Here is a 24,517-nt window from a genome sequence, read left to right on the forward strand (position 1 = left end):
CCGCGCCGCCATTGTGTGGGGCGGGGGGCGCGGGGCCTCCCGGCGCCATCGCTGCCGCCCCGGGCGGGGCCGAGCCGGGCCGGGGAGTTGCGGTGGGCCCGCTCGGTGCGGGTGGGCTCGGCGGCCCCGCAACGGACCCCAGCGGTCGCCTGAAGGGGCCCGGCGCCGGCCGCGACCCAGGCCCCGGGGCGGGGCGGGGCGGGGGGGATGCCGAGAACCCTGGAAGGGGTTTGCCGGCAGCGATGACATCAGTCCTGACGCTATGTGCCTCTTTTTTAAGCGTCTTTCTGAACTCTTAAGGCGTGCGTGTGTGGCGGCGGGCGCCATTCGCCCCGGTTCCAGCCCGCTCTCCTCAGGAGCTGGGCGCGTGCCTGTGGCGCACCTCGGCCTGCGCTCGGCCCGGCGGCTCTGCCTCGGTGGAGAAACCGGCCGAGGATGTTGTGAGGGAAAAAAGTGGGAAAAAAATCCATAGATTCCTAACGAATTCGCCCGTTAAAGTGCAACAAACGGCTGGGGTGTACGTAGAGCTTACTTGAGGATTAAATGATGCAGGCTGGGTTTAAGAGCGTACTGAGATGCCTGAGTGAAAGCATGACCCGCTCACGAATTCATGCTTCCATGCTTGCACGTGTCCCGGTAAACACACAAATACATGAAACTACTGACTTTCTCTCTCTCTCCTTCCTCTCCATCTTGCTGCTTTTTAAAAATAGATTGAAAAAAGTGAAGTACCCCACGTTCTCCAGTACGGAGGATGGGCGAGGGCGGACATGGTCCTGTCAAGAGATGGGGTTAACGCGGCGACGCGTTGCCTGCTGAAGATACAGAGCGCTTTTGCATTCAAAACCGGTGAGTCTGACAGCTCTCACCAGCATTAAATTGCTTTGTAAAGCATGACGCTGAGGTAAATGTCTGTGTCATTGAAGGCAACATCAGTAACGTGGGTTTAAGAGATTTGCTGCTATAACCTATTAAAGTTACTGTTTCAAAACCTGCCAGATTTACCTTGATCTTAGGTGTATAATGAAATTTCCGGCTTGCATTACCATTTATACCCATCTAATTAGCAGATATACACAATTAGAAGACAGTATCAAATGAAGATGGTAAATATTTGCAGTATTAATTAGTCTTTATAGTTCTATTTATAGCCAGTGGGAATTATATCGAGAGATTAAAATATATTTAACTGGCACAGATTTGACATGTCCTAAAGCGCTATTCCCTACGCTCACAGTTTATATCTTTAAATAAATTGTCAGAACTTTTGGTACCTGTTAGCATCATTAACTTTATCCTCAGCAAGGGTAATATTTCTAATATTTGCCTTGCGTACTCTTTAAATAATTGCTTTAGGAGTTCATTTCATTTGCTCAGTTCTTGAACGCGCTTTGCTCATAAATTGAAGATGCCACAAACCAACTGGTTTTGAAAAGTAAGTCTGCAGTTTCGTTTCTTCTAGATGAGCTGACAATTATTTTGGTCGCATTGATTGTTTTTCATCAGCCTTCCCTGTTCTGCGCTGGAGGAAGCCCCTCCTGCAGTACCACTGCTAGGTCTAAGGCGGATCGAAGCACTGCGTCGCTCGCGCAAGGTGCTCGCCCTGTTCTCGGGGTATTACGTCATCACCATAAGTGATATCCTCAGAACTCCAAGTATTTTCTTCAAGCAATAATAGCATAATAGGTTTTGGGTCACACCTTGAATTAAACACAAATTATTTTAATGTAAACGGGGAATTTGATCATCATGTGAATACAATCACCAACAACCAGACTGATTCATTCTGCGTAGCAAGAACCGGGAGTTGCAGGGTGCAGGGTAGGAAGCTCCGGCTCCTCTCGGGACCATCGCGTGCTTTGGCATGCACCGCCTGCTTGCACGTTGGCATTTGCAACAGAGGCCCGACAATTAACCACACGGGGTCAAAAGTCCAAACGACAATGTTGTCCACCGAATAAAATTCACAGTTTTCAGGCACTTCTGGCCATAAGACAAATTTCTGAACTAACAGGGAGCCTTTACGCCGAGGGAGAGTCCTACCGCTGTACCCGTGCGAGTGCCATGTATGTTCAAGTCAAACCAATGACCTCATGAGCAGCAGAGCCAAAAAGCCTGGCTTCCTGCACCTGGGGAGTAGGAAAATATTTTTCTCAGTATGTTTTGGGCTGAGATGCTGCAGATTCTGCTCTCCAGAACCACGGCCAGCCGCAGCCAGACCCTCCTGTGCATCGCTTCAGGGAGAAACGGCCCCAAGTGCTTTTCATGCCGCAGGCACGGCTTGCTGAGAGAGCTCTGCGAGGTCTGGGGCTTTGCTGCTATCCGAACGTCGGGAAAATTTCCTGCCAGAGAAACATTCGTGCACGCTCAGCGATGCTGAACTGCAATCGATACTGAAGATATGAACAGCGGATGACTATTGCCTGGGAATTAAATAGCCAAGGACTATTAACTCGGCACTTCTGCTTCTAATCAAGGATGTAACTTTTATATTATGGCTTCCAAATCACTGAAACCCCACACGTCGGTCTCAGGACAGTCATCTCGTTAACGCTGCTTGCTGGTGCAGTCATTAGATGCTAGCAGACAGCAAGGGGGTAATTCAAACACGCGCAGAAGGCTTCCAGGAGCTGGCGTTGAAGACTGGGCACGCTGATGCAGTTCTGCATAGCAGAGACCTGTGTTATCATTTCGCACTGGAGTAAACCCAACATGTCCACCACCCAAAGAAGTAGATCGCTGGTGCTATTTATGGCTGGGACATGCAACGCTCCTTGGCCGAAGCCAGCCTATAGATAACCTACCTAAGGAGCCGCTCCGGCACTGCTTACCAAAAGAGGCACGGAGTGCTTTCTGACACGCTACACTCATGCTATTTTCAAGCTTTGCCAGCAGCTGTTGGCTGCCTGCTTATTAAGCAAGAATAGGAAATGCAGCAAGTTGAGGGCAGGGGAAGAAGAATCTGTTTGGGTCCTCGCTCTGCTCCCAAGACATATTTTTCCTAATATTTAACTTAAGAACCTTTATAAATCTATTTTGCTGGTTTTCTCCAGACACGTGTTACTTTGCTGTCAGAACATACGATATACAGACAAGGAGGAGGTTGCTTGGTTGTTTTTTTTTTTTCAGATGGATCTTCTCCTACAGCGATTTCTTGTACAGAAGACATTATGTTTGCTTCTGAATAAAGTCGGGTATGGCCATGACCAAACTTCAGGTATCACATAATCATTGTGTGCCACAGAAAAACTTAGCAACTTCTTGTTCAGTTTGTTCTGGCAATTGTTTTCTTTGGATTTTCAATTTGCTGCATGAAGATACCGACCATTCAAACGGAGATGCTGTACAGCCATCGTATGGCTTGAGCAGAGACAGCGCAGAGTGAAGGGTGACCTATTCCTGACGCTTTTTATAAGCAAAGCACATCAGTGCTGGGGAGGCTGAAGTAGCAGATGGTGGAAGATAGCAAGCAGACTACCTAAAACTGTAACTTCTGCAATTACTTTGCATTGCATTGCATTACTTACATAAAAATAAAGTACATCGCGGTGGCCAAGCGGTACCTAAGGCTTGCTCGTGGCGGTGAATACAGCAGGTAGCAAGAACGCAGAACACTTGTTGCCGAGCTGTTCGCATCAGCGCATTCAGGCGCATGGATCCCCTATGAGAAGAACTCCCAGAGGTAAGCGGTGCTGGGCAGGACAACAGGAATGACCAGGAGAAGTCAGGCAGAGCTTACGAGAAGACACACGATCTGCACCACACCGCTTTATCCTCCCACGTATTCTGCTCGTTTCAGCACAGGACTAGATATTTTGTTTCATAGCAGAAAAAACAACAGTTTCATTATGAGGGCTGTAAACATGTGAATAACAACAGCGCTTCTACATTAAGTACGTGCATTGAAGAATAAAAAAGCCCGGTACTGCTCCGTGCATTAAAATGTGCAACAGACAAGTGAAGCAAATCACGCAGACACAGAACTTCACTTGTAAATTAAGTCAGACTAATTGAGCTCTGCCTGAACTTTCTTCCCCTGAATCCTAAACAACCTGCCAGGCAAGTGTTCTTCCTTCACAGCAGTCAAGGTAAAAAGTATTTTTAGCCTAGAAAACCAGCACTGGAACTTTACAAAGCAGAAGGTCAGGTACACCAAACACTGCTTTTATCGCCTCGGTGTGCCTTATTTCTATGAGCTCTCCTCTCCCCGCCCCTTCCTGGAGCTCCTGAGGCCCCGGTGCTGTGGAGGGGGGTGCCAGGAGGGTTGGGGGGTGCCAGGAGGGTTGGGGTACACAGGAGCTGCCTCGGCTGCCCCGATCAAACAGCTCCCTTGGGACCAACGCTGGAGGAGAGGGGGCTTTGCTGCCTTGCTAATCTGAAAAGACAGAGAAAGAAAAGAGGAGGAAGAAATGTTTTTCCATCCTAAAAGGCTCAGCAGAGCGCAGGGACGCCGGGGTCCAGGTGCTGCGGGACCAAGGGGAGCCTCTGCGCCCCAGCACCCGCCACGCGTTAAATAATGCAGTTAGCAATGCTGCACCGAAAAACAGCCCGCGCGTGCAGCAGGCGCCCTGCTCGGCTCGGCCCCTGCAGACACCGAGCCCTCCTGCCCGGGCGCCCCTGCGCTTGCAGCAGCCCTTGCCGAGCTGCTCCGGCTGCCACTGCCAGCACCCACAGCAGCTCTTCTCGGGGTTATTACTGTGGGAAATTAGAGGGGAAAAACGAAGGTGCCGTAGCGAAATGGCCAACAGTCGTGTGCAGCAGCGCTGGGAAGAGTGGGACATGCCAAAGTGAAACCCGCTGGGCCAGCTGGTAACTGTCTGGGGAGAAAATTGCTCCTGCCTGCTAGCTAAAACTGCCTCCCGCTTCCACGGGCAGGTTCCCATCTCGGCTGCAGCTGACACGGCCGCTTTCTGCCTGCTGCCGCCTCCCACGTACGGCCGTCACTGCTGCTGTGCTGGCACACCGTCCACGGGACTGCACCGGCAGCTGGATCAGGGCCCCGATCTGGCTGGAAAAAAGCAAAGATGCTGGTTTTTTCCCCGTGTTTTTTTTTTTTTTTAGGCTGGCTGGGGTCGTGCCGCAGCCCTGTGGCTGGCAGGAAGGGGAATACGTTAAACCACGATTGCAGCCAAGCGTGGGGCAGCCCGTGGTTGCACGTTCCTGTGTTTTCAGCAGCAAGTCCAGCGTCGGGAGTTACATTTCCTGTCCACACCTTCTCTGCCACCTTCAACGGGGCAGCTCAGCCCCTCACGCCGGCCTTGCTGCTCACACTGACCCACAGCCGCAGTCTTTGGTGTTGGGGGTTCAGGTGCCCGCGGGGTTACACCACCCCTGAGAGGCATTTGGGGATGCCGGTGATGGCTGGGACTCCCACGCACGTGGGAGGCGCGCAGGAGCCCGGATACCTGCCACAGCCTGCCCCGGCCCCGGTTGCAGGGGCAGAGCTGGACCCATGCTGGCTGCTCTTGTGCTGCACCGCTCCCGTGAACATCTCCTAGAAAATGAACCAAAGCAGCCCGCAACCCACGTTGTTTCAGAGAAAAGCTATCGGCGTGGCTTTCCATGCCAGTGACAGAAGCCTGGGGCTGTGTCCTGCCCTGCCTGCATCCCTGCCTGTGTCCTGCCTGTAAGCGTGGACAGCTGGGGCTGGGCTTGGGCCTTTGGGTTCAAGCATCCCGAAGTTACAGGTTTGGCCAAAGTCCGAGTTCAGAGCCGCACTGTGCAAACGGGACGTGTCTGCAGCGAGCTGACTCACCGCCCCGTGTCCAAACGGACAGTCAAAATCTGGACCGGGCGCTGTCCGTAGGATGCTGAAAACCCCTGGGGTACAACTGTTAGTGTGCCCCACGCTGACACGGCCACCGAGGCTGTCCAGGAGAGCTTCGGCTGGTCCCAGTCCCGCTGGGGAAGCGGCCGTGGGGATGAAGCTGCGTTCAGCAGCGCCGCCTCCAAGCCCCGCCGGCTGCCCGGGCAGCACCAAGCCCGACTCCGTGCCGAAAACCAGCCCATCCTGTTTGCGTGCCTGGATCGGAGTCGGACAGGCTGCAGGGTGTGGAGGGCGGCCGTGGGAGAGCTGGGCCGGGCTGCTGAGCCGGCAGCTTCGCAGGGACACGGCGGGGCGAGCTGCGAAGCAGGAGCAGGCGAGACTGCTCTGAGTCACCCCCCAGCCGCCTCTACCCGGCGCTGGGGCTGCGGAGAGGCAGCACTCACCTTCAGCATCCTCAGCCTGCCCGCTCGCCTTGCTCCCCAGCCTCTCCTTCCCCCTCTGCCCGCTGCGGGCTGGCTACAGCCGCTCCGTAAAGCCCAGATTTCAGCTGTCGCACGAAAAAAAAGGGCCCTTTTGTTTTATGGAGCACAATGCAGGGCAGGGAACGAGCGGACGGTTATTTGGAGGCAGGGCCAAGGCAGGGCTAAGTTAAGGAAGACACAGCCTCCCACCTGGCAGCTGCACGAGAACAAGGGGCAGGAGCGACATCTGCGAGCCGGCAGCTCGGCCAAGCTCCCTGCCGCGCCGGCAAACCCCCCCCAGCCTCATGGCACCGCAGCACGGCACCGGGTGGTCTGTCCTGAAGCACGGGATGGTCCTTCCCAGGGCCCGGAGGAAGCCCAGGCACGTCCACCGCCTCCGGATGCTCCTGTAAGCAGAAATACTTCTGGGCTGACACAGAAATGCAGCAATCCAGAAAAGGGAAATTTCCACCGTATCAGGGTATTATTTTAAAAATTGCCTTTTGCTGCATCTGTAGCTATAACGATATCGCAGCTGGCTCATGCCTGGTTACTCTGAGAGTGCTGCAAACCCCGGCCCCCAAGAAGTCACCAACTTAATGGGTTAGACAAGACTCGTTGCCCTAAACCCAGCTCTCCCGCACATCTGCCCTGCAGCTCTCCCTCCTGCCACCAGCAATTTCTAATAGAGACCAGCGCAAACCGACCTGGAACCCTCCTCCTGCCGCCCCGCGCGCCCATTTGCTGGGTGTGCAGCGGCTCCACCACCCGCAGTGCTTCCCCAGCCTTCCCGCGCAAGGGACCTGTCCCAAACACGAGCCAGCGCTTGTGTTTGCATTTTCTTACTTGTCCCTGCAGAGGCATTTAAAATTAAAGCCACCCGGGCTGGGGCTGGGCCAGCCCCGGGGTCCGAGCCAAGCCGCCCCTGCCAGCAGCCCAGCCCGGGAGCACCCTGTGCGGGCAGCGGGCAGCCATGGCTGTTTGCACATGGGGCAGGGCCCTGGCTCCCCTTGCCCTGCCTGCTTCTCCCTGCCTGCTTCTCCCTGTCTGCTTCTCCCTGCCTGCTGTTGTTCCGGGAGGAGCGGAGCCCCGCAGGACCCCGGGGAGGGAGTAGAGGTCCCCGGGGGTGTGCGGCACTCGGGGTGACCCTGTCGCTGGCTCCCCAGTGCACTGCAGTCAGCTGAGTCTTTTATTTGCTCCGCTGTGTTTGATTTAAACAAGCTCTGTGCGTGCTGCCAAGAGGCCGAGCGAAAGCCTTTGGCAAGAGCCCCCCCCGTGCTGGCCCAGGCAGTGCCGCTCCGCACCCCAAACCCTCCTCCTGCGGGTGCCCTTGCTCAGCGCCAGCCCCTGCCCCGCAGCAACGCACGCCCGGGGACCGGCTGCTCCTCCATGCAGAGAGGGTCCCCACGCCGTCACCCTCCCCTGTGCGTGGCCCCAAGCGGGTGGGAGGTCCGAACCCCCAACATGTCCCCAAGCAGCACCTCGTGGTGGGGTGCAGAGGGCCGGGTCCCTCAGTCCTGCAGTTCCCCAACCAGCACGGCGCTGTGCAGCTGCTTCAGAGTAAGGAGAGATGCTGCGCCCGAGGGCGGCTTGCAGCGAGGCGTGCAGCAGCGCAGACTCCGCGCTCCTTGCAGAGGACAGAGGCCGTGGGACGGGCCGTGGGGCTCCGGCGCGCTCAGCCGGGGAAGCTGTGGGGGCCGGGAGGGTGGGGGTGAGCCCCGTGGGACCCACTAACCCCCACGCAGCCAGCCCGTCTCGTCCGCACAGATCGCTCCTGGGGAGAAGGCGTTGCTCTGCTTCATGCCTGTATTTCCGGGCATTTCCCTCATTTTGTGCTCAGGCAGAGCCAGGTTTCGAGGTCGCCTTGCCTCCAACCCAGGGGAGGATTCATGGGAGAGTAATTCAGCGCTTACCCCCCCGGAGATGGCTGGGAAGAGATCCCATGCTTGCCACCGGGGTGGTGGTTTGGAGGCGGCCACAGTCCTTACACAAAACAGGCACCAGAAATGCCTGGGGGTGTAATTCAGCACTGATTTAACTCTTCTTGAGATGCAGAAATACCTCCGCACGGAAATACAGTCCCCTGTAGCAGGCATGGAGAAGCAGAGCCATCCCTCTCCTGGAGCATCCCACGTGGGCAGCGGACGGATCCCACGCCCCTCGCCGTGTTGCAGGCGGAGGGCCGGGCTGCGGCATCGCTCGGCACGTCGGCGTTCACCCGAGCTCGTCGGCGAGCCCTCGTGCCTGGCGCTGCGGCAGACGAGCGCTGCAGGGCAGGGCACCGACGCGGGGATTAAAGCGGCCGTGATTCACCGCCACGGCAGCCTCCGATGGCCGCTGGCTCCTCTCACCAGGGATGACACCTCTGCAGAGGTGTCGGGGAGGCCGGGAACCAGCGAGGGAAATCTCCAACCCATCCCAGAGGCTCGGAGCAAACCGCAGGCGTGGATTTCTGGGCAGGTGGGGATGTGCGGGAGCAGCAGCTCCCATGCAGCAAACCTCGTGTGTAACGAGTGTGCGGAATGCATCACCTCCTCCTCCCGCACCACGTCAGGCCTGGGCGATTAGCCTGAGCCATTAATGGTGATGCTGGCAGTCACTCATTAGCTATGTATTCCCAGCGGAGCAGGGCACACCACCGAGCCTCTGGGTGCTGGCGGCGAGCGGCAGAGGACATCGGCTTCAGTCAACGTGCCGGTCCTGGGCGCTCTCGGACCACGCGCGCTTGACCGTACCTGCTGGGGCAGCAGGCTCACCCGGGTGAGGAAATACAAGAAAAGCAAGATCAAACACACCGAAAGCAGGTCACAGAATTGCCTCTGCTGCAGCTGGGCAAGACAACTACTCATTAGGGTGATTACAGCCAGAGGAACTACCCTGGCTCTCTGCTAACGAGCGACGTGGGTGGCCTGACCTGCGCAGGTCTCTGCAGCCCAAACAAGCCCCGGGGCTGTTGTTGCGTGTCCAGCTCTTGCCGGCAGTTCAGTTCGGGAGGTTCCCCACGGCTCTGGCTCGTCCCAGTCCCCTGCCCTGCAAAGGGTCTCAGCACCCAGCCGGTGCCGGGGTCCCAAATCCCGGTGGCTGCGGCACGTCCCGGCCAGGCTCGTTGTGCATCCTCGGGGTGCGGAGTGGAGCTGGGGCGGTTCCTCAGCCCATCTGAGCTGTGCTGCTGCCAGTGTGAGCCCGTAGCCAACGTACGGCGGGGGGATTGCGGTGCAAAGACCGGCACTTCCAACGGATGGTGCCGGGGGGGTTAAGGGGGGCTGAACCTCAGCCGGGGCTGCTGGCGGGGCCAGAGCCTTGAGCACCGGAGGCTCAAGCAGAGGACTGAGGGGCTGGTTCTCCATCGCACACGATCATTAACGCATCAGCCCCCAAAATGCCTAAGGGGGATGTGCAACTGCTCAGAACGTGTTTCTGAGAGATCCCAAGCGCTCTCGGCTCCTGCCTGGGAGGTGCAACCTTTGGCTGGCCGCCCTCCCGCGTGACTCCTGCGACAGCGGTCCTCTCATCCACCAGCGACGTGGGAGCACGTCCCGGCACCCGAGACGAGAGACACTTGACCCGTAGCCTGGTAGCAAGACCTCGGATGCCTCCCCATGCAGAGGTTTTAACCTGGTGTGCTTCATTGTCCACATCACATCGCTCTCCGGCTGTCCCAGCGCTGGCATCCCGCAGGGTCCCCGCGGCTGCTGCTTTAGATAAAGAGATGAACGAGCAGAGAGCCGCAGGGCTGCCGGCTCCGATAAGGTGCTGTGGGAAGCGCGGTCCTGGGCCAGTGACGGAGGTCCTGTTTGTGGTGGAGGTCCCGTCCACGGTGGGGGTCCCGCTCTGATAACAGGGCACGGGTCCCCAGCACCGGGGGGACATGCAGGGACACCTGGCCACAACACATCTCCCGTAACCACAAACGTGACTAAAGACAGACTTTGGAGGACTGCAGGAAGAACCAGACCCAGACACTACTTTCCTGGCTGAAAAGGCGTTATAAAAATGGAGCAAAAATAGCGGCGGTTTGTGCAGCCTGCAGCGAGGGGCCAGACCTTGGTGACGAAGGGCCACGGAGCCACCGGGCTTGCCCGAGCCACCAGCCCTCCCCACGCAGCAGGGACCTGGCTGGACCAAGCACGTCCCCGTCCCCACGGCATCCGCTGGCGGTCTGGGCAGCCCCTCGCTGCCGGCTCCTGCCTGTGAAAAAATAGAGGGGAAAAAAGGGATTTGCGTTTGCCGTGGGTGTGCTGCACGCACCAACTGCCGCCTGTGAATCGCCCTGAGTGCTGCTGATGAAGGAACCGAAGAACAAAGTGTTATTAACATTTTGTCTGAAAGCGGGCGGCTACGTGTGGAACGGCACCCGCTCGGCGCCAGGAGCCTCTGCCAGGCTGCTTGGCCCACCTCTGCCGCCTTGGCGGGCTCTTACCCCTCCCTGGGACAGGGATCCCTCCCGCTGAGGCTCCTCGCAGTGGTGCATCACCTTCCCGAAGGAAATCCCTTTTTATTCAGCCTCCAGAGGAGCCCTTTGGTTCACAGCTCACCCGCTGCCAGCCGTACAGACCCACACCCCCTCCCCGTCCCCCGGGCATCCTCTTCCATGGCTGCTCCACGTTAACGGCTCCCGCGGTGTCCTGGGACCCAGCCGGGAGACAGAATGGGAAAATGGGAACCCACGTCCCACGCTGGCACCCTGGAGTCACCCTCCCGCAGCCCCGGGGTGCTGCAGCTCCAGAGATGCGGAATTTCATCGGTCCAGCTCCTCCCCAAGCCGTGCACGGCCACCGCTCGGGAGCCGACACTGCTGCAGCCCCTGGGAAGGCCCCGGCCCAAAACCAAATGAAAAATCACGAAAACTCAGTATGTGCCCAGCTCGCAGCGCAGCTGCAGAGGAGGAGGGAGCTGCACAGTGCAAACAGTGATACCAACGCTAGAAATTGCTTTACCCGAATGTATGCAAGCGGGGTAATCATTACACGAGTAACTGCAAAGCAACCAGAGAAAACTGCCTCCTGCCTAGGGACTGCTCCTGAGCAGAAAAAGAGGCAAAAATCCTCCTAATTAAAAAGTGCTGGCGGTTCCCATAATACATGAAAATAAAACCAGCGTGGCTTGCTGCTCTCTCTCCGGACTGGCCTCCGCAAGCATCCCGGGGCTGATGTGCCAGACTGCTCCGGGACGAGGGAATCTTCCAGCACCAGGGACCTGTAGCAGCGACACTTGATTTCCTTAGAAGCGTATATCCTGAAAAAAACCCTTGACACGATTCATTAAAAAATACGCATATTTTAAACGGCTCTACAGAACTGAATAAAAACTAAATAAATTACCTTGGATGCAAGTTTATGTTAAAGGGTTGGCCTGGAAGGCGCTGCTCCAGGCTCTGCCCCGTTCCTTCCCTGGGAATTGCTGCCCAACAGCAGCGCTGGTGTTCCCGGGCTGCGGCACCGTGGGGATGGCTGCTTGCACCTTTCCCTGGGACTAGAGTCACAAGTTCGGGGTTATTCAATGGTTTCGAACACTGAGGTGATGGTACGAGGACGGGCTGCCCCAGCCCCGCAGCGGAGCCACCCGGGGTACCTCCACCGCTCCCAAAACACCCACCCGGGCTGAGCCCTCGCTGTCAGCATTCCCCACACTGCAGCAGGCACAGAGGAGGGCTTGCTGGTGGCGAATAAAGGAATCCTAGGTCTTCTCGTATCCTAATTCACTGAGTTTTGCAATGCCAACAATACTAAAACTCAATTAACGAGTGCTAATTTGCCATCAGTTTGCTGCCCCTGCACCGGCCAGGAAAGCATCCTCCAAGCAAGCACCCGGTGCTCTCTGCACGCTCCTCCTTGCTCACGAGCTTGGAACCCATCCGCTCCTTCCCCGGTCAGGGCTCCGCAGGAAGCGAGGGCAGCTCCTTGTCCCCTTTGCAGGCAGGGAAGCGGGCAGCGCGGTGACACCAGTGCGGCCGGAGAAGTGGGGAGCCCCCGGCCCTGCTCCTGCCCCGCAGGACATTGCTGCTCCATGAGGCCAGCCGGGAAGCAGCTCGGTGCAGATCCCCCGGAGCATGGGTCACTGCATTTTTTCTGCTTGTTTCATCCCCTCTAATTTCTCCTAAAGAGCTTCTGGGCTGGGGGGCAGAGAGGCCCTGGGGCTGAGCCGGGGCCCTGCGTCCCCCCCGGGGGCTGCAGCCGCTCCCTGTGCCGAGGGACGGGTTTGGTGGGGAGATGCCACCAGGAGGGGATGTCCCCATCCGGAGGGGATGTCCCCACCTCGCTCCCACTGCTCCTGCAGCTGCGGGAAGGTTTCTCACCCTTTCTTTTCCTCCAGTTTTGCACCCCAAGCCCTCTCCGGAGCGGGGGGGGTCGGTGGCTCCCAGCCTTCAGCCCCACGGGCCAGCGGCTCAACAAAGGGCGCGTGGGGTGCGGGCGACCAGCAGCACCCCAATCCCACCGCTCCCACAGGCTGGCCCAGCACCCACAGAGACCCAACCGGGTTCACCAACCTCACCCCCCCCCCCCCCCCCAAAAAAACCCCAAGTCACTCCCCAGCAGCACACCCCGGGACAGGCAGCAAATACCCGATTTTCTATCGCGACACGTTGCACTTCGTTGGTTTTTTTTTTTTTTGTTAATAGTGCAAAATTCCTTTTTTTTTAAAAAAAAAAATTAAGCAATTTTTTTTTTTTCCCCGGACTTGTAGGAGCCAGAAACACCTTCCACGCTGCTCCATAGGGCAACCCGGGGATTCACCACCCGGGGGCAGCCCGGCTCCGTGCGGCTGCGGTCGCCGCCTCTCCGGCCCCCCCCCCGATTCGGGGGGGGGGCCGGAGAGGCGGCGACCGCAGCCGCACGGAGCCGGGCAGGAGCAGGCAGGAGCAGGCAGGATGAATCACCTCAACAACATTTTTTTTTTTTTTTTTTTTGGGGTGGGGGGGGAGACCAAGCATGCAAAGGCTTTGCTGCAGCCTTTGGGGTGGGCAAAGTTGGGGGGGGGGGGGAAGGTCCTTAAAAAAACTTAGCCAGTGACCTTGAAAATAAGATTCCTGCGTTTCTGGCCGGTTTTAAATCGGCTTTCGAATAAACGTCGTGGTTTCGTTTATATATACTGCAGTAGTCGGTAACTGCCATCAAAGTCAGGGCTGCAGAGTCCTAAATTATTCCTAAATACTCCCCCCCCCCCCCCATTCAGTGCTTTATATGAGAAAATTAAATGAAAATTAATGTAAACTCATAGCCTGTCCCCACACGACCTACCCGCCAGTCACAGGAACAGCAATAAACTCTGACTAAAAGGGTGAACAAACCCAGGTCTCTGTTTTCGTGTGCGGGACGGGGCTCAGGACCAGCGGTTGGGTTTGCACCGGGGAGCGGGGGGGGGGACACCCTGCTGCTCCCACCGGGGCTTTCCTGCAGGCAGGGGGGAAAGCAAAACCCTCGGCGAACGGGAAACATCCCTGCGGATGCAGGGCCGGGGTGGCTCCCGCAGCGATTTCACACGAAGCCAATTCCCTTGCACGGAGCAAGCGGGCAGGAAAGTGTTTACTCATGCAAATGCCACTCGTGGGCTGTTTTACGATTCCACGCAGCTATTAAATGGGACAAAGTTTATTTTTACCTTTTACTGCAGGTTTATCTGGGGAGTGGTGCTGCAGGAGGTGAGTGGATGTCCCAGCTCCCGGACTTTGCCCGGCACTGCCCAGGCTTCAGCTCCGGGCCAGGCTGGAGGGCTCGTGCGAGCGCCCGACGCTGCCGCGTGCGCCCGGCCTGCCGGCACCGTGGCTCAGGCCACCGGGTCCCCCTGCCACAGCTCCGGCGCAGACGCGGGTTATGGGGGTATCTGCGATCAGACCCGAGCACAGGGTGGGAAAAATCCCCTCCCATCCGGAGAGGAGGGATGCAGGGATGCATCCAGGGCCAGGGCTGGCAGCGGGCAGAGGGACCATTGGTGCCAGGAGCTGCCCTCTCCAGCGCGCTTCAGGTTTCACGGAGCAGCGCTGGTTTCTGCTGCCCTGAATTAAGAGGCACCAGGAGCTGCTGAGCCTTAACCGCCCGCAGCCGGCAGCGGGGCAGAGCCTTGCTGAGGCAGCACAGCCACGGGCTGCCCGACTTCTGCTCAGGAGGAAAAAGCCATTCAAGCAGCTACCCAGGCTGCAGCGCTCCCAGGGCTCCCGCTTGCGTTCTCTGTTCGTGGGGCTCCTGGGGTGTGACCGCTGTCCCCAAATCCCCGGGCCTCTGCAATAACAATTCAGGCCCAGGTGAGTAAAGCCCCCCAGCTCGAGGGGCACGGCCGGCCCCACCACCCCAGGTTCCGGTGTTTTCTCCGGTCCCCGGCGCAGGGCTGCCTGCACGCCTCTCCCAGCCCCATGCACGCTTTCCTGCAGCACCAACCAAAGGCGCTTGGTTTTTATTGCAGCTCTCCGAGCAGTCCAAACCAAACACGGCTCCTGGCCCGCTCGCCGCTCCCTGCGCAGCCCCGCACCTGAGTTTCTCGGCGAGGGGCAGCTGGGATGCTGCTGCAGCTGGGGCAGCGGGAGCCGGCAGCAGCACGGGCTTTTGGCTGCAGGTGAGAACATCTGCTGACGGGAGCACGTCCCTTATTTTGTGCAAATCCAGCCGGTTCCCGCAGCCCGCTCAGCACAGCAGCCTGCTGCCAAACCCCACGTGCCACGGCCGGTGAGACCCGAATCCCTTTCAGCGATGCTTCGGCACCGCGGCGGTCAGCAGGAATGTGCTGAGCACTGGCAAACCGGGGTGGGACAAACACATCCCAGATCCCCTGGACCGCTATGCCCCCAGATCCCTGCACCCCCAGATCCTTGCCCCCCCACCTTTGGGAGAGGTAACCCCCGGGGCAGGGGTCTGCAGCCAGCCCTGCTCTGCAAAGAGCAGCAGATACCGTTATCCCGAACGTGGGGTCCTGCACCCCAACTTTTCTCCTTTCATGCAGATGGGGTCGTGGGGGGACAGCCAGCGTTCACCCCCGCCCCCTTCACTGCCGTCCTCGCTCACGGTTTCCACCTCTGCCAACAAAAGCCGGGGGTGCAATTGTTTCCTTTTGGTGCAGGGAGCCCCGAGCTGTTTGAAACTCCCCGTACCAGACCAGTCGGCGCAGTTTAGTATAAAATCCCCAGCACCCCTTTCTTCCTGAGCCCACACCCGCTCTTCTGGGGCCGGGACTTGGGATTTTGGGGACAGTCGGCCCCCGCCACCTCCACCTGCACAACTCCATGGCCACGGGGAGGGAGCGCGGCTCTCGCTCGGGCCAGGCTGCTCGCTGCATCCGCCGGGAAAGGCGAACGCCTCTGCCAGGAAAGTCTCATCCCCGCTCCGTGCCGCCTGCAGAGTGCCACCGAGCCGGGCTCCCGGCCGCACGCCCGTGACCCAGGCGGTTAGGAACGCTGCTGGCACGGTGCCTGGCTCCGGAGCCAAACCCAGCCGGAGCCGCGCTTCCCGCCTGCCCCGCGCGCTCCCAGGCGCCGGCCAAAGTCAAACCCCGAATGCCGGCATTGCTTTAGCAGAACCCCGCTTTTATTTCCATCGGGGATGGAGAAACTCCTCCAAAGAAAACAGGGGAAAACCGATTTTTTGTCTTGTATACACAGGGGTCCGTCCCCCCCCCAGGGCGGCTTTGGAGGCCTGTGCCCACGTCAGGAGGTGTGCCTGCCTGCCCGTCCCCGAGCTCCGATCCCTGGTTTTGCTTTTTGGGTGGATTTAGTGCCTTGCGGACACCCGGCCAGGGCGCGGGCTGCCTGCCAGCAGGTTACCCAGAGCCCCTAACCCTGCCACGGCTGGGCTCAGCCCTGCGTGGGCTGCAGGCTTTGTCCGTGGTCCCCACCTCTGCCCCGGCTTTGCCGCCGGTGCTGGCCGGGGACGCAGCGCTCTGTGTCCGAGCAAGGAGCACGCACTGATGGTGCATGGGGAAACCGGGTCCCGCAGACCTGGGGCAAGCCCGGGCTCCTGCTCCGCTCTGCAGGGAGGCAAAGCCGAGCGCGCCAAAGTTTGCAGAGCGTCGGAGGCTGGGGGCTCTGCCTTCGCAGGGGCCCCGGGGCGGCGTGGGCAGGGATGCCCCAGCCTGGGAAGGTGAACGTGGATGCTGCTGCCTGCGCTGGCTGGAAACGGCGGGACCAGCCGGGGTGGGGGGGGTTGGCTCGTCGATGTGAGACTGGGTGCTGCTGGGAAAATGCAGCGACTGTTGGACCAGAGGCCGTCCCGGGGAATGTGCAAGCTGGCGTTTGCTTTGCAAAGGCGATCGCTGCCCTCGTTATCTGGCTGATTCAAAGGGGAGTGAAACACTCACCCGGAACACATGGTCCCGCTATGTGAGCACGGCTGGGGTGTTGTGCTGCCCGGCGGTGCGGGCAGCGTGTCTCTGCAGTGCCGAGCAAAGGGCCAGACCTGGGACACTCACGTAGCAATGGGATGCCCGGGGGGGGGTCGGCGGAGCCGGGGAAAGGTCCCACGTAGGACAGCAGCAAGGCAGGGGACCGAGGGAGCAGATGGGGACATCGCTGCAAACGAGAACGGGGCCACACAAGCACGGGGACAGCACGGAGCCAAGGGAAAAGGGAGCCGAAAGGCCCCCGGCACCGCGCTCCCGGTGCAGAAGCAGCAGCGGTGGCCAGGACCACCCGTGGGCAGCCCCCCGCAGCGCCCCGGGAAGGGGCTTGGCCGGCTGCCGGCCCCTTCGGCAGGGACGGGGCTTAGTCACCTCTCACTGACACAGTTTGATGTTTGGTCTCGTTCCCAAAAACTTGAATTAAACAACTTGGTGCTCTTATGTGCACGAACCATGTCTCTGGCTGGCCGAGAACGTGCTCCTGCTGCAGCGGCAGCTCCAGCCGAACCCGAGCGGGCATCCCCTAAATCGCTGCGCGTTAACCCAGCGCTCCCCGAGCTGCCCTGAACGACCAGGCAGCTAAAACCCACGGCCCCAGATAACATTTGGAGCCAGGGGTCTGCCAGCACAGGGGGACGTGCCAAGCCCCCCCGGCTGAGCCCGACGCAGCTCCCGGGCCCACCCGTCTCTGCGACGCTGAACGCGGAGGGGACTGCAGGCATCGGCCCGGAGAATCGTGAAAGTCAGGATTAAAGGGCGGAGGGGGGAACAAAACACCCCAGATGCTTTTTGGCAGGTGATAAGAGGGAGGTTTAGCAGCAGCTGCCAGCTGGGAGCTGGCGGAGGGACAACTGCGGGTCCGACTCCATCCCGGGCTCCCCAGGACGGCGGCCGAGGTGCATCCCAAGCACAGCCGCTTTCTGTCTCCTCGCTGCGAAACAGGAGGGACCCGCGTGCCTCCCGCGCATCCTTGCTGCTTCGCTGGGCAAAGGGAGGGAAGGAAAACTGCCCCCAGCCGGGAAACCTGCGGGGAAAACGCATTTTTAGAGCATCGCCTCCCGTCGTTACCGGCGCGGGTCTGGGAGCCGCTGCTGCCGAGGAGAGAGAAAAGAGCCTTCAGCTGCTTTTCAGTTGCCTTCGAGACAGGTTTAGCTCTGCGGCCGGCCACAGATGGGGCTGCGCAGCCGGACCGCCTGCGAGATACAATCCGAGATCTCGCAGCGAAGCCGGAGATTTTAGTTGCTAATAGAGATACAGCAAATTAACCGAACTTAATTCGGAGGGTCACCACACAATGCTTCCACCTGTTTAGCTGTGGTCCTGCCATCTGCCGTCCCTCCACCTGATGCAAAAGAGGCTTTTTTCCCTTTCTCCTGATGCCGTGGGCTTCGTTAAGTTGTGTCATATCTCATCAGGGCGGCAGCGGCAGGACAATGGGCAGCGAGAGCCCCACGGGGGGAACATATGGAAACTTTTGGAAGCTTTCCTCGCCGGAGCCAACGCAACCGAGGGGCTACTGAAATCGCTCTCTATATTCTGCTACGGAAAACGTTTTCGTAGCCAGATCTTGTATTCCAAATGGCTAATTAAGCGATTCTGCAAACAGCCTGTATCGAACGCCACGCTGCATCGCTCAGCTGCGCTCACCGGCGCAGCGCACCACGCTTCAGCAAACACCGCCTTGGAAAACAGCTGCTGCTGTTTACGAGCCGAAGGAAAACACCGATGCAAGCAAACCTTTAAAGCGCACGCTGCCAAAAGCTCTGCGAGGGACCACCGAGGGTCCCGTCTGCAGCCCCGCTCCGCCAGAACCAGCGGGACCGCGCTGGCTCACAGCCCGCGTTGGGCAAGCGTTTTGGCACTCGCCGCAGGAGGAAGGCGGCTTCTCGGTGCGACAGCTGAGCAAGCGTGATCTTTGACACAGCTCCCATTAGAAGAAATCCTCCCCGGAGGTCTCCCAAGCTGAGACGGGCCATATGGCAGCAAAAGTTCCTGGAGAAACCCCAAGTTCAACCCTGCGCTTGGAAACTCTGCGGAGGGGCCGGCGAGGGTGAGGTGCTGCCCAGCCCCTGGCAGCCAGCTGGCCCAGGGTGGGGGGGTCGGGGGGGGGCCGGGGGAGCAGCTCTCCTCCGCCGGGCTCCAACACCAACGGTTTAGCTAAGTCAGCATCAGAAGAGCAAACGCGAGCGCCCAGCTGCAGAGCGGTCGCACAGCTCTGGCCGACGTGAAGCATTGCTTCACCGTAGCGGCGGTCGCGAGGAGTCCGGTGTGGCTCCCCACCCCAGGCAGGGATAACCGCGGCAGGAAGCGCTCGCGGGGTCCTTTGCGCCGTAACTGCCACCAGCAACGCACCGTGCCGGAGGGCAGCAGCCCAGGCCCCGGGGCAGCAGCCTGCCAGCCGCCGTGGCGTGGCCCGGTGCGCTGTGGCTCTGCCGAAATGCCACCGTCCCCCACGGCAAAATGCCACCGTCCCCCCCCCCACCCCCCGGCGGTGCAGTAAATCAGGATAACTCCGTGACGTCGGGCTATGACAGGCTTCAGAGTGCGCTCGGGAAAGGTATTTCTTGCAAGTATTAGCACAGGCTGCGATGCCGGTGACTCACCGGGAAGTTATACGGTGGCCTAGCAGGAGACGTGGTGGGGCGTCCTCTAAGGCAAGGCTTGGGGTAACCCCCGCCCCGGGCAGGGACCTGCTGGAAGGGTCTCACCAGCTTCTGACCTTCCCCGCGTTGCAGCACGAGCCAGTTCAGAACCAACAAAAGCTGCCACCGCACACGCACGGAGCAGACACCGTGGCCCGGGAGACGCCGCAGAAGCGAAAGCCAGAGCCCGTGTGAAGGAAACCGCGGGTTCCCGGAGGGACGGCGGCACGGGCCCCCACACCGCGTTCCCGGCACTGCAGATGCTCTCCGGGCCCGTGCGTTAAACCACGTTGTGCAACCGCAGCCCGTGGGTCCCTCCACCCCCTCGTTTACTCTTGGCACCGCGTAAACGCGGCGTCGGCCATGCCGTTGTAACTGCAAAACGCTCGCAGCGTCGGGCCGAGGGATTGCTTTATCACGTTCCCGGTGAAAACCATGCGTCAAAACGCTGTTTGCTTTCACCACTGCCAGTGCTACAGCCTGCGCCAGGTATTTCACAACGTTTCGTGCTGAGGTTTTAAAGAGCCGGGGAGGTTATTTCCCGAGCGCGTCGGCCTTCGCTTGAAGGCCAATCTTTGTGGCTGCAGGGGAGACACAACTTCATCCTCATCGTGGATTTCAAGGGAAACTCGTGGCCTTCGGAGGCCGCGAATCGGTGGCAGTGCCAGGCTGCTCTGACGACGCCCTGGCACAGAGACGCCCCGTCCAGCTTTGCCGGGCCCGGCTCTGCCCCACGTCGCCGACCGCAAACCCAGAGCCGGCTGCACGGCCTCCGCGGTGAGGACACGCCAGGCCATGAGGCACAGGTGACCCGGCGGCGCTGCCGGGGCTCTTCTGCCAGGGCGCGGCCCGCGCTTTCCGCTCTTATCTCCGGGTATCGCCATAAACCGGCGACGCCTGACGCGGGCAACGGAAGCTGCCCGCGGCGAAGCGCCGGCGTCACAGCAGAAGCGGGTGAACTTTGCGTCGCTCGGGCTCGGCCTAGCCTGGGAAAAACCAAACGCCCGGTGGGACGTTTAACGTGACGTGCTGGCGCTGCCTGTCGCGATGACCCGCGGCCCAGCTGGGCGCCCCGGATGCCGGGGCAGGAGCGCTGTGCGGGCCAGCCCTGCCCGGGAGCGGCTCGGGTGCGCTCCCAGCTCTGGCTCTCAGCCCCTCGCGGGTTTGGGGACAAACGCGCGTTGTCCCCGCCGGCGGCCGGTGCCCGACCTTTGCCCGCTGCCGCCCCAGCTCGGCCCGGGAGCGGCGTCTGCTCCGTCTCTGCGGCGGGGGGGGGTGGGGGGTGTGGGGTAAGGGGCGGGGGAGGGAACCGGCGTTTGGCCCGCACACGCGCTGCCTGCAGCGGCCACGCTCTGCTGCCCCTCGGCGCGTGCTGCCCGCACCCCTCCCCCCGCCCCCTTCACAAGCCACGCCCCTCCCTCCCCTACCCGCGGCCAATCAGCTGCCACCACCCCGTCGGTTCCCGTGGCGGCCCGGCCGGTAGCGGCGGCGTGAGCGCGAGGTCAGGCCGGCCTTTCTCGTCGGCGAAGAGGAGCGGCCTCATTTGCATGAACCAATAGGAGGGGAGTATGCAAATATGGCCGGCGCGGGTTGGCCGGGCGCGGGTGGGATAACGCCTGCGGGGCGCCTTTGTGCCGCAGAGGCGGCGGCGCGGAGCAGAGCGAAGCGCGTGGGAGTGGGTGAGCGGCACCGGCAGCTCCCCGCGGATGCACTATGACTCTGGAGGAGCTGCCTGGGGACCACCGCACCGCCGGCAGGTACGGTGCGGGTACGGTACGCGGGGGTGCGGCGGAGGGGTATCGGCCTCGGGTGACGACGGCCTGTTTGTGCTTGTCCCGGCGGCAGGATGGAGCAGGCGGGGGACGCGCTGGAGGAGGTGCTGAGCAAGGCGCTGAGCCAGCGGAGCCTCACCCTCGGTGTCTACGAGGCCGCCAAGCTGCTCAACGTGTGAGTGACCCCCGTCCCCGGTGCTTTCCCCCCCCCTCCTTTCCCCCCGGTGTCCCCTCCCCTTCCCCGCCGGTGACCGCGGCTGTCCCCCCCCGCAGGGACCCGGACAACGTGGTGCTGTGCCTGCTGGCGGCCGATGAGGAGGAGGCGGGGGACGCGGCCCTGCAGATCCACTTCACGTTGATCCAGGCTTTCTGCTGCGAGAACGACATCAACATCCTCCGCGTCAGCAACCCGGCGCGGCTGGCCCAGCTCCTGCTGCCCGCCGCCGGCCCCGAGCCTCCCGCAGACCTCCACTGCGTCCTGGTCACGGTGAGCCGGGGATGCACCGCCCGGCACCCCCGGGGCTCAGCGCGCTGCGGCCCGGTGTTCGTACGAGCGGCCGAGGAGCCGGGTCGTAGCCCTTTGGCCCCCGCCGGCCCCGGGGTGCTGCGGACGGGCGGCCCGGTGCTGGGCAGTGCAGGCAGCTCCTCCTTAGGTGCCGGTGGCTCGGAGGCGTAACTCGTCCTTCCAGTAGGCCGTGAGGAACGTGCAGAGCGCGTCTTCTGTCCGGCGAAGCCTGGGGTCGAGCGCGGTTTCGGTGTCGTTTGGGAAGAGCGGAGCTGACCGCGCCTGGGGCACGGCGGCGGCTGCGGCCCTCGCTCGGGGCTCGGACCCGTGTCCGGCGAGTGGGCCAGAATGGGGAGAGGGTCCCACAGGAGCTGCAGGGGCCCAAAGGAAACTTTTAATTTTTTTTTTGTAATTTTTTTTTAATTTTTTTTTTTTTCCCCCCCCTCTGCCCTGGGGTCCAAGGCCGTGAAACTCCTCGCGTGGTTCTGGGGTTGGTTTGTTTGTTTGCCATAGGAGCGTGAATCATCTTCAATTGCCACTGGGTTTTCTGCTGTGCTTTTTTTTTTTTTTCCCTCTTGTTCTTTCTGCGTGGGTTGGTTTTGTTTCTCTGCTAAAGCACTCTCCCCCCCCCTCTCTCTTTCCAGAACCCCCATGCCTCGCAGTGGAAGGATCCAGCGCTGAGTCAGCTGATGTGCTTCTGCCGGGAGAGTCGCTACATGGATCAGTGGGTGCCAGTGATTAACCTCCCCGAGCGGTGACCGCGCCGGGCCGCGAACGAACTGAACCGAATTGCACTGAAGTTTTGCAATACTTTTAGCAGTTGCTCAGGAAGTAACTCCCTGCCCTGGCACGAGGATTACAGGGGAGGGGGGGGGAGGAAAAAAAAAAAAACCCAAACAAAAACAACAACAACAACAAAAAAACAAACAAAAAAAATACAAAACTGATGTCAAGGGGGGGTTAGGCTGAAGTTGAACTACGTCTTGTTGACTCCGAAGCGATGGGGACGAGCGTGGAAGCGAAGCGGGATGAGCAGCGCCTGCCTCGCCGGAGGAACGAGCCCTGCCTGATGCGCGGGGGTGCCGCACGGCCCGGTTACTCACCGAAAACGCCCAACACCCTTCCCGGTTTTTTAAAGTGCAACTTGGAGTTTCTGGTTTAGATATCTTAAAGAGCAAACAAGGTTAATCGAAGCATTTTACAAACAATTTTATCGTATTTTTGGGATGTTAATTCTCAAGTTTTTATGCTAAGATATATAGTAAGTTATTTTATGATATTGATGAAAAAAATTATTTATACTTGGAGGTTTGAGAACCAGAATGCCCTTAAGCAGTTGGTCTGCAACCACACATCTTTTAACAGTTGGCTGTTAGAAGCAGCTACGTTAATATAATTGTTTGAAATTGGGTAGTGTTTTGTTTTTCGGGTTTTTGGTTTTGTGTCGTGTTGTGGGGGTTTTTTTCTTCTTTTCTTTTTTTTTTTTTTTGAAATAAAGTTTAAACTCCAACTCTTGGTCCTGGGCTTTATTTTCTTAAGCCGTGCGTTCGTGTACACTCCAAAAGGCTCATTTGGCAGCTGCTTCCTTGTCCTGGCCATGGGCAAGGTCCTGTTGCGCTGGGGCCGGGTGGATTGATTCCTTGCTCCTCCCACGCCATTAAATGAGAAAGCAGCTGATGTGCTGCGGGAAATGTTATTTATTTTTCTTCGACGCTGGCACTCACGGCACAGATAAACAAGAGGAAGCGTTATTTCTGAGGCTCCAACACTCCTGCAGAGCCAGAGTTTTCCTGGAAATTGGGGAAACCAGATTCCCCGGGTGGAGGAGAACCGGACCCGGCGTTTCCTTTCCCGGGAAGGCGGCAGGCCCAGCGGAGCGGCTGGTAGCCATAGCCCCTTGGGGGTCCGTTCCCTGTGCCCCCCAGGGCCAGGGGGTTCTGTGCCAGGCTCCTCGTTACACATCCACGCCAGCACACAAAAGGCCGTACTCGTGTGGCAGAGATCCCTCTCCAGGCCGGGACAGAGCAGGAAAACAGCCTCCCTCACGCCGCGCTGCCCGCGGCAGGCCCCAGGGACGCCGGTGACCTACATCAGGGCTTCCCTAAGCGCACGTCTGCTGCACCTCGGCACGCTGCCGGCGGCACCCGCCTTGGATGCCGCCCAGCTCGCCGGATCCCGCAGCCCTTGTGCATGTCCTGGCAGCGGGTGGGGGGGAAGGGGGTGTCACTTTGTCCCCAGCCCCAGCAGGATCGGTGCCCAGCCCAGCGGCGAGGCCGGACCAGTTCTCCCGCTCCCTGGACGCGCGGGACGGCACGCTCCGGCACGAGGCCGCCCGTCCCCGTCCAACGCGGTGTTGTGGGGCCACGTCACCCCGCCCCGTGGCGGCTTCGCGTCGTGTCCGGCATGTAGCTCGGGACCGGGCAGACGCCATCCCCGGGCCCTGGGGACGCAGGACGGCTGCAGGAGTGCGTGGGAGCAGCACGGCCGTCGGCCCATGGTGGCTCCTCTCCACGGACCCCCCGTGCAGGAGACACGCTCGCTGCCCATCACGGCATGCACCCGCGTGAGAAGAGCCAGCCCCAGCCCGGCTCCGACACGGTAGCCGCACAAAATGGGAGTTTTCTGAACATTAGTATTTTTAGCTTCATCGCTATGGCATGTATTCAGCAGCAGCATTTCAAAAGCAAATACACTCCCAGGAGTTGATCCGCCGGCTGTTGCCTCTGTTCGCACGTATTTAAAAACCCTCTTACTGCACAAACGTCAGACACTGAGGAAAAAATTTAGCCGTGACTGACCTAAACCCGTGCAAACCCTCCTTTGCTGTCGGACACCAGACACTCCGTTGCTCTTTCCCAAGTGTGTAACAGAGGGCGGGTGGATTCATCAGGGTTTTTGGAATTAAAGTTAATTGGAGATATTTGCTATTTCATCAAGCTCAAACTCAAACCGACACACACACACACACACACACACCCCCCCCCCCCCTGCCCCCCGGGTTTGTCCCAGTGCTTCCCCCCAGCCCAAACTGCCTGGCCAGGACCCATGCA

The 24,517-nt window shown here is 59.8% G+C and overlaps 1 protein-coding gene and 1 long non-coding RNA gene across 3 annotated transcripts; both read left to right on the forward strand.

Annotated features, from left to right (window-relative positions):
• Window positions 1–227: 227 nt before the first annotated feature.
• On the forward strand, window positions 228–4,058 carry LOC129209111 (uncharacterized). The gene is made up of 3 exons (XR_008577984.1): window positions 228–849; window positions 1,463–1,556; window positions 2,019–4,058. It is a non-coding gene; the product is annotated as an uncharacterized LOC129209111 (long non-coding RNA).
• Window positions 4,059–20,824: 16,766 nt separating this feature from the next.
• On the forward strand, window positions 20,825–22,977 carry GADD45A (growth arrest and DNA damage inducible alpha). Of its 2 annotated transcripts, XM_054834437.1 has the most exons (4): window positions 20,825–20,947; window positions 21,036–21,137; window positions 21,236–21,449; window positions 22,112–22,977. In XM_054834437.1, the coding sequence occupies exons 1-4, from the start codon at window positions 20,904–20,906 to the stop codon at window positions 22,223–22,225; spliced, it is 474 nt and encodes a 157-aa protein (XP_054690412.1). In that variant the 5' UTR covers window positions 20,825–20,903; the 3' UTR covers window positions 22,226–22,977. The 2 variants fall into 2 exon arrangements, with proteins under 2 accessions (XP_054690412.1, XP_054690411.1); XM_054834436.1 differs by having other exon boundaries at window positions 21,236–22,977.
• The last annotated feature ends 1,540 nt before the right edge of the window (window positions 22,978–24,517 follow it).

This window comes from Grus americana, chromosome 8 (genome assembly GCF_028858705.1).
Source record: "Grus americana isolate bGruAme1 chromosome 8, bGruAme1.mat, whole genome shotgun sequence".
Lineage (NCBI taxonomy): Eukaryota > Metazoa > Chordata > Aves > Gruiformes > Gruidae > Grus > Grus americana.

Excerpts from the sequence above, each read along its gene's own strand:
- GADD45A (XM_054834436.1), top strand. The coding sequence starts at position 20,904 with ATGACTCTGGAGGAGCTGCCTGGGGACCACCGCACCGCCGGCAG. Across the intron at positions 20,948-21,035 it reads GACCACCGCACCGCCGGCAG|GATGGAGCAGGCGGGGGACG; the intron begins GTACGGTGCGGG and ends TCCCGGCGGCAG. Across the intron at positions 21,138-21,235 it reads GCCGCCAAGCTGCTCAACGT|GGACCCGGACAACGTGGTGC; the intron begins GTGAGTGACCCC and ends CCCCCCCCGCAG.